Here is a 9,553-nt window from a genome sequence, read left to right on the forward strand (position 1 = left end):
AAACCAGAATTTAATAGAGAATCTATTCCAATTGCCTTTCATTTCCCTCTCGTGCGTTCTACTTCCTCCTTGTCTCCAGGTGTCCACTTAAATCAAACAAAAGAATAGAAGTTCATAGAACTAGATAGATAATTGGAGGGGAATGCTTTGAAATGCAAGTTGTTATGTAAATCATTTATGTTTTGCTTATATTTTATTCTTATGGTTTGTCAATCCATGAAGACCTGTTAACGTGCATACTATATGTTACATGAATTAAATTGAAGACGGTCAATTGCATTATGGGATGACAAAAAACACATTTCCATGTCATTTCGAATATGGGACATAGTGAGAAGGAATTGAAGGTGGTCTGGCATGAACTGATGAGACATAATATAATATGACATTTGATGCTATTATATGACATGATATCCTATGACATGATATGATTTATGTGCTCTGTTTAGCTCTGATCAAATTGTCCTGTTCTCTAATCTTCTCCTCCTTCCTTCTCTTGTCTCTTCAGATGAGGCATAAACACCTGTGTAAGCTACTGTCAATTCGGGGGAATGAACCGATAATGTAGTGGGTTGCCGACTTGCCCTCCCCGGGAATAAACAAGGAAGGAAGGCACAGGAAGGAAGCATGGATAAGGTTGAGCTTGGAAGGGTAGCTGGATGGGTGGGTTGGTTGATGGATGGATGGATGGATAGGTACGTGATGTGAGGTGAATGGGCGGGTGGATCCAACGGTGGATGGATAACGGAGTGGATGGAGGTGTCTGTTTGGATGTATTATTAGTTGTATGGATACATAAGCGCTATTATATTAAATGGCCTCTAATTTGGCGTTTGCTCCCAATCTACAGTCAAAACAGAAACATTTACATTTTCATGATGTCTAGACTGGAGAACAGATCATGGGTCAAGAGCTCCAGCCGGAATTGTCCAACAGCGACCATGCTTCATTTGAAATGCTAATTCAAGGGATGCCGGATTTATGAAGGAGCATTATGGAGGCGGAGGCCCAGACAGACAGCCTTTTGGATAAAAATTATTCATAAACCCTATGAACATTTAAGTACATTTTATTATCATTTGTTTAATTGTTTCAAATGTACATAGACAAAACGGGCCATCATTATGAATATATTAATTGCTTTATGATAATTTCTTAATTAACCTTTATTGTTGCATATGATATCACGGGTATGCAGATTGGATTTCATTATTTTAGGCGTCGACCTAATGTCTGACGATTGCGTATGTTGTAAGAAGTTGACCACTAGGTGGTGCACCAGGACAAGTCATGTTTTTATATGTTCTGGCACATTACAGCTGATGAATAGTAATAATAATAATAATAATAATAATAATAATAATAGAAAAGGCAATAAAATAGTAAGCATGGGTTGGTTGGCACTGAAAGAAATGTAGTTTCAAATGAGTAAATCATGAATACCTTTTTGATCTTTATTTCAGTTATCTTTTCATGGTTATCTTTGCATCCTAATGTTACATGCAAACATTTAACAGTCAATGTTAAAACACATGATGGTAGCCTTAACCTCAGTAGAATATTCAAATAGCCAACATGATTTTGAATTGTAACTGTGTGGACAAGTCCTTAGTCCTCATTTTTTTTGCAAACATAAAAACTGATTGAAAATACTGATTGCTACTAACCCTGCTCGAAATGAAAGGGCTGATGTTTACCACCAGGGCAGGAACAACAAATATTCCCCGCCAAACCAATCAATGACCAGCACAACATAAACCATTCAAGTTTTGTTTGTGTACAAAATGTGGCATCACACACTTAGTGGCTAGGAGTGAGAGTGAAAGTGGGAGGTCTTGAATGGTTACACTGGGGAGGGGAGGGGGGGGGGGGGGGGGGGGCAGAAAACCCTCTCATCTGCCTCCACTTATGAGTGTGGTTCTGGTTCTGAGACCGGCTCTCTATACGCTGTCTGCTGCATGGAACTTTATACACAATCGTTCTGATTGCCACCAATGATTCCTGTCCGAGCCATGGTCAATATTTTGCTGAATCGGCCACTCCTCATTGTCTTCTGCGTGCGTATTTATTTATTGTTTTACTTCTCTGGCACAAAGGAGGGGAAGAGGGTAAGGGGTTGGGGTGGGTAGAGGGGGGGGGGGGGGGGGGGGGGGGGGGGGGGGATGGTGGTGGTGGTGGTAAAGAATACGGGTGTATTGTATTTCAAGCATCTGCTCTGGACTAGTTGTCTTCCAAGAACTACGACGATGGGTGGGGCGAGAGAAAGAGAGAGAGAGAGAGAGTGAGAGAGAGAGAGAGAGAGAGTGAGAGAGAGAGAGAGAGAGAGAGAGAGAGAGAGAGAGAGAGAGAGAGAGAGAGAGAGAGAGAGAGAGAGAGAGAGATACACACACACACACACACACACACACACACACACACACACACACACACACACACACACACACAAACACACACACACACACACACACACACACACACACACACACACACACACACACACACACACACACACACACACACACACACACACACACACACACACACACACACACACCACACCAAACAACTACGGGGGTCCCCTTGCAGCCTCTGCTTTGTTCTACAGATTCAAGGTGATAAAAGATAAAAGATAAATATAGTCTATCAATGACTGCTTTTTGAACAAATACAAAATGTACTCCCTCTCAGGTAACCCACACCGATTTCTTTGTCTGTGTGAACAACCCCGGAACGGTCGACATACAGACATCATGAGAGAATCTGGGAAAAGCTTATTTTTCAAAGCTAAACCCATTTGGATGGTGATGACGGAGCCGTTTTTGATCGCGGCCTTCAAAACTACATCTAACACAAAAACGGATACGGGCCTGGTTTTTTGTTTTACCTGCGGTAACAAAAGACCACCGGTGCCTCTGGTTCCTGAGCCAAAACTGGTTGACAGCCAATTGAAACAAACATCGGTGCAAAATAGCCTCTCCTTCATAGGTGGTCTGATGTTTTACATTGTGAGACACTTTATACTGTAAGCAGCAGGAACTGGTTGTACCGCTGTAGGGAAAAAAAACAACATTAAATCGCAGAAACACATTCAAGTAGTGTAAATCTTGGCAGGTTTTCCCTCCCCTTTTGTTATACAAAAAGACCACGAGACACTTATGGCCTGTAGACTCATGCATTTTCTGTTCTCTTTTCATATAAAGGCCTTAGCTAAATATATGTCTCTTCCTTATTTCTCCTTTTCAGATCATAAATCTGTTAACTACGCTTTTCCAACTAATTCTAAAGTGGTAAAATTAAGGCAGTGACCTATTTGACCTCACAGGCCTTTTGCTTTTATTCTTTTTAAATAAAATAAATGTGTGCGAGATGGTGTGACGTGTTGTGATTTGTCCATTGTCAAATTAGATGAGAGCCTATCATCCTATACATATAGGCCCATCGTTTTACAACTCCCAGACCACCATTTATATGTCGTGGTGCTAGACATCAAATTGAGTGAAGAGAAGAGCGATATGTTGGCTTTGGCCCAAAAAACAGACCTTCTTTAGGAAAGGTTTCAATACCAAAAATCTTTATTTATGAGCACATATGGGCGCATATGTTCCCTAGCACGTTTATCGTACTTGCTGGGAATCATATTAAGCAAGAACTGAATAATTCCCAAGAAATGCACACTTGATGGCAAGAGATCTTTGTCTATGTTTGCTTAAACTAACGGCTGTAGTCACGTCAAGGCCTCATAAACTCAGTTCTGGGAGGGAAACCGTCACCATGGCAACTACTTTCAATCCACAGCATTATCATATCATTTCCAGATGTAAGCATGTATAATTCAAGACCTCCACCTCAAGTCTGAGCTCTGCTGTTTTCCTCTTTTTTGGTCTGGCTTTGAGGACTCGCAAACACTGCTGTAAATACCTGTGGAAAGTTTGCGTCGCTGAAGGCCTGAACAATCCTTTTGGAATCGATATTGAATAATCCTTTTGGAGGAATAAGCACCTGAAATGACATGGCCAGCCGTGGATTTGTTGCAGCGAAAGCTCTTTCACATTTATCTTTCACAGCTAAACCTATTCAAATATTGCAGGAAACGTGTCTTGCGAATGTACAACTTCATGATGAAAGATCATCATTGTTGTCCAGGCTCCATTGTGCCACATTCCCCCCCCCCCCCCCCCCCCCACATCTATCACACACAAACCCTCGGATTGTGCGCCTTCAGATACGACACCAAAACAACATTGTGTTAGTTCAGATTGACAATAACACCATTGAATTGATGTTCCCTGAGATAGACTAAACAATTCCCAAGCATGGCTGGAATGCTGCCGTTTCCCTGCCCTCCTTCCCCCCCCCCCCCCGTTCTGAGTGGCGTGGTTAGGGGGGAACTCGCCACAATCAATCTGTTGTTTGCGGTCATCGGAACTGAGAAAGGGGTCCAGTGGTATCCCTTCCATTGCACACCATCTTGAAGCCCTACATACAATACGTACTGTATGTGTCCGTTCCATGAGTGCTCAGGGAACAGACACATACGGTGTGCGTTGTGTTTGTTGCGAGACGGTGGCGTGCATATACAGTACATTACAGTGCCCCGTTAACAGTGTGATTCCACAGGTAATTACTGTGTATTAAGCAGTGTAATGATGTTTAACAGTATGTAGTTCATATGCAATAACATATGTTGCTTAAGAGTGTAGTATAGGGTTAAGGGTTAAGGTTAAGGGTAGCCGAAAGAGCAAGTTCCGCTCTGGGGATTGGTTACGCTGTTTCATAATGTTAGTACATATTAAGCTGTTATAGGTTGTTACATTGTTTATAACATGTGTTATTACACTGTGCCAAGGCCACTGGCATAAAAAGCGTAAACAATAAATGTAAGAGCGCAAAGTACAGTACTATTTGTACTACTGAGCAGAGATGGATGAAACAGGAGATTAGATCCGTCCCGTGAATGGTAACACTTGGAAATGAAAGACTCAGAGCTTAGGAGAGGCCTGTGTGTATTTCTAGCAAAATTACTGTTGGTTGTGTGGTGGTGACATGGATTTGTGAGAAGGATCAATGCTAGCATTGTGCTCCACAGCAGTGATGCATTAGCTTATTGAAACCGCTTTGAATAAATGGCCCATTTATTCATCACTTTTTATCCGACAATAACATATGAATATGAAAGAAAACAGGGCTGGTAGATAGGATTTGTACGTTTATTGTGTAATCAGGTCTTCGACTCAGTTGACAGTTAAGAATGCTACAGTATCTACTGTATAACTTTCTGAAGATAATTTATTGAATCATTTTTTAAAAAGGGCATGGTGTCCCCTGGTATATCTCTAACACACTCTACATACACACTTTCCGAGACTTTACACACAGATCTTGGACACAAAGCAACCGATCAGAATGTGAATTTGTTTGCGGTTTTGGTGAGAGCCATTAGTGCAGTGTTATTTTTCGCTCATTTTCATTTAAATATTTTGCAGACATTAGTTGTTAAACCGAAGAGGAAACTAATGTATTCAGAAGTAATCCGAGATGTGATTTAACCTTTCAAGGGAACTTTACAAATTAGTGAAGGCCCCTCTGGTCTTCAGTGTATTTAGAGAGGTTACAAACTACTTGATTTGTTGATAAAATGATTATTTTATGGATATGTTCTGGAGGTATTGCATGCGTCCGAATAATAGATGAAATAGATGCAACATGTTTAGTGCCTAATATAAAGACAACCTGATATAATATAAAGACAACCTGATTAATGATCACTGGGGGCCATTATGATTAAGGCTAAAGACGGAGCCATCATTAGCCTAGCCTTGTAATGTTTAATCAATACTTTAAATTGCTCATTCAATTAATCTATTCTATTGCTTAAGAGCATACATGTTGAACTGCTTATCAAAAACGCAATGTGTTAAGAGGTCCCAGGCATCCTCAGAGCTGTGGTGTAGGATTGACACGATGTGGAAGCTTTACAATGTGGAAGCTTTAACACACCTTAATCATTGCCACTGGGATTGAACTTTGAATTAATGATTAACTGTGTTAAGATGATCTGAGATAGTACAGGAACTGTCTGAACTGTTATTATTTTATTGTGGCCTGCTCGAAGATACAAGCATGACTGATTCAAGTCACACTTCGAAGAACCAACAAAACAGGAACCATGACAAACATTTAATGCCCGTCTCAAATACTTCCTTCATTACTTCATCACATGACGCTTTTCTGTTCGCCAACTTCACTTTTTGTAACCATGCAAATTTACGAAGACGCAATCGTTCTATTGTAAGTGATGTAAGAACAAGGGTTGGTTATGTATTGTTAGCAGCTCAGAAACGATGCATGACTGCCAATCTCACTCGGTGGTCAGCAGCAACACACAAGTCTGTTTGACAGTCGTGAGCTCTCTTGTTTTTGTCAGCAAAGAAGTCCTCATAGGAATGCAGCCATTTTGATCGACAGAGCGTCTGCCACAGGTTTTCTGGGGTCAGCCAATAAACCCAATCTTTCCACCAGGGAATGTGCTTGCCATGCAATGACAATAAATAAACTGGCCATCCTCTTTTACACTGTTTACAAAAAAATATTTTATTATAATGAAAAGCAGGAATATATCTAAATTGGGAAAATGTCATAGCATATTTACTCATTTGTTTTTAAACTAAGTGGGAACATTCCTTAGCTTTTCCCCCCATGCGACATGCTGAATACCCTTTATCCTTCCAGCAGTGCTTTCAGTTGTTACGATGGCGCTCTCTCTCTCCAGCACAGCGGTTGCAGGTGTTTGGCAGGTGATCCTCTGTGCTCGTGTGAAGCGTTCTCGTGAGTTTCTGAAGTCAAACAGTCCCGTCTGCATGTATCCGCTACGCTGCTATTATAAGTGCCTTTTTACCCCCCCCCCCCCCCCCCCCCCCCCATTTGAACACGCGCTTCTCCCCGAGGAGCATACAGTATAAACTGTATATATTTGTGTATATTTATAGCTTAAGAGTTTCATTTGATGCTTGACCGAGGTAAGTGTAATCAATACAAATTGATCCGGTGTTTTTCATGTGTTCTTCACTAGTTCCAGAACTAGTAATAATAGTTTAACAGGTGACGTGATTTCATCATAGATGGCTAGAGGTACGGCGGTTATGTTTGAACCCCAGATACACACATCCTTGTTTGAATCATATATATTCTATATATATATATATATATATATATATATATATATATATATATATATATAAATCTGTCAAGATTTCTAAAATGGTGTGAGAATACACTGATGCAACAATTCTGAAAAAAACAAAAACAATGACTGCAACAGTTCTGTCCATGCGTGAAAGAAGATTTCATACCCTCTGCATAATTCAAGTTCCTGATTGTAGCTCCTTTACGCTACTACTGGCATATATAGCCATATACAGATAACAAATGGAACTTCAACACAGTTGTCTTGTGCATATAACAAGGTGTGTGTGTGTGTGTGTGTGTGTGTGTGTGTGTGTGTGTGTGTGTGTGTGTGTGTGAGAGAGAAGTAACCAAAGGGAGAACTAAGATCTAAAGCGTACAAGTCGGCAAGTACAGTTCCCTTTCCGGTTCTAGTGATCAAGTGTCATAGTGGAGCGAGCTTTTACCTAGCTAACGGACGACAGAAAAACAACACAGCACTTAGTGGTATTTTTTTGCAACTTAGGTACGACTCTCCGATCAGATACCCCTCATATGGTACGAGAGCTCAAATCAAGTTCTGGACGACGACGGTCAACGACACAGGAAATGCCGCTCTCAGCAATGTCCGCTTCTTTCACAGTCCACAGCAGCAGCAGGAAAGCGCGACAGGATACTGGCTCTGTAAGGGGGGGGGGGGGGGGGGGGGGGGGGGGGGGGGGGGGGGGGGGGGGGGGGGGGGGGTGGGGGGGGGGGGGGGGGGTGGGGGGGGATGGGGATAAGTGCCGGCTAGTCCAAAGAGAGACTGGGGGGTTGGGGGGGGAGAGGGGGATGGGGTGGGCTTGGTGGGATCGGACCGGTCTCGGAGCGGGGAACCTCACGTGACCACCTGCTGCACGGCGGAGCGTTCGTGGGGGCAGGCGCGCGCGCGGCCGCAGTGCAGCCGCGCGAGCAGCCGCTGCAGCTTGTGCGAGAAGTTCTTGTTCATCTGCCGGTACATGAGCGGCATGGCGAAGCTGCTGGAGAACGCCATCAGCTCGGCCAAGCACCGCAGGAAGTAGTACACGGTGAGGCCCGGCCTTCTACTACCGCCGCCGCCGCCGCCACTGTGGTTGCCCGGCGCGCCCACCACGGTGTGCACCAGCAGCGTCATGTAGTAGGGCGTCCACAGGGCGAACTGCACGCACACTGACGCCAGCAGCAGCCGGTGGATGGACGGGTCCAGGCGCGCCGAGTCCTGGTCCAGCGGCGTGGACTCCTTGCGGATGCGCAGGATGAGCGCGAAGGCGTACAGCACGGCCGCCGCCGGCACGGCGTAGCCGATGAAGATCATGATGGCGTCGGCCGCCTCCTTGTTCTGCATCTTGGAGCACTCGATGATCTTGGTGGACACGTGGTTGCACACGTAGAAGAGCAGCGAGGAGAAGCTGGTGAGCACGGCGCCGCCCCAGATGAAGCCGCACACGTGCTTGGTGTTGTACACGCTGGACATGTAGGTGCGCGGCAGCGCCCGCTCGATGTAGTAGTCCAGGCTGAGCAGCGTGGTGGAGTACATGACCACCAGGGAGGAGACGTTGAACAGGATGAGCAGGGTGATGTACACCTCGTTGTTGTACTCCCAGGCGGGCCAGTGGGTGAAGTGCGGCCCCAGGAGCTCAACGGGCGCCACCAGGTTCAGCACCAGGCCGGCGATGGCCATGTTGACAAAGTACACGTCGGGCATGGTCATGGACGCCTTGTTGGACAGGTTGACGGCCACCAGCAGGGCGTTGTAGCACAGGCCCACGGGGAAGCCCACGGCGAGGTAGAGGACGGAGAACGCCGACACGATGAGGCCCAGGTCCTGGCAGAGCTGGTGGTCCGCGTCGCTGGCGTCTGACTCATTGTGGGCCATGCAGCTCCACATCGCTGAGAGGGTCCGCGGAAGGCCAGCGTCGTGGGGGGGGGGGGGGGGGGGGGGGGCTGGAGGGGATGGTAGATTAGGTCTCACTGGAAGAACAGAGAGAGAGAGAGAGAGAGAGAAAGGGAGAGAGGGAGGGAGAGAGATAGTGAGAGAGAGAGAGAGAGAGAGAGAGAGAGAGAGAGAGAGAGAGAGAGAGAGAGAGAGAGAGAGAGAGAGAGAGAGAGAGAGAGAGAGAGAGAGAGAGAGGGGGAAGGAGAGGGAGATGGACGGAAAGAGAGAGAGGGAGAGAGAGAGAGAGAGGGAAGAAAACACATTAATAACGGCACATTACTTCACACAGTCCATCAAATAGGATGGCCTTGTTTGAAGAAAAAAATAAAAACATGGACACAGCAACAAATCGTGAAAAACAAATAACCGAAAGGGCAAAGAGGAGCCGTAAGGACTTGGCACAGATTCGATGTCCAGTCTTTCTCCTGGGACCTTCGG

At 44.9% G+C, this 9,553-nt stretch overlaps 1 protein-coding gene and 1 long non-coding RNA gene across 2 annotated transcripts in view; one reads left to right on the forward strand and one right to left on the reverse strand.

The window, feature by feature from the left end:
* Nucleotides 1-7,755, forward strand: part of LOC115532638 (uncharacterized) — a 15,239-nt gene extending 7,484 nt beyond the window's left edge. Inside the window, exon 2 of the long non-coding RNA XR_003974084.1 lies at nucleotides 7,464-7,755. This is a non-coding gene — a long non-coding RNA (uncharacterized LOC115532638). The remainder of the gene's footprint in view (nucleotides 1-7,463) is intronic.
* Nucleotides 7,756-7,916: 161 nt separating this feature from the next.
* gpr146 (G protein-coupled receptor 146) lies at nucleotides 7,917-9,156 on the reverse strand. The gene has a single exon (XM_030342504.1). The coding sequence runs from the start codon at nucleotides 9,065-9,067 to the stop codon at nucleotides 8,039-8,041; it is 1,029 nt and encodes a 342-aa protein (XP_030198364.1). The 5' UTR covers nucleotides 9,068-9,156; the 3' UTR covers nucleotides 7,917-8,038.
* Nucleotides 9,157-9,553: the final 397 nt, after the last annotated feature.

The sequence above is a fragment of the Gadus morhua genome, chromosome 2 (assembly GCF_902167405.1).
Source record: "Gadus morhua chromosome 2, gadMor3.0, whole genome shotgun sequence".
Classification (NCBI taxonomy): Eukaryota; Metazoa; Chordata; class Actinopteri; order Gadiformes; family Gadidae; genus Gadus; species Gadus morhua.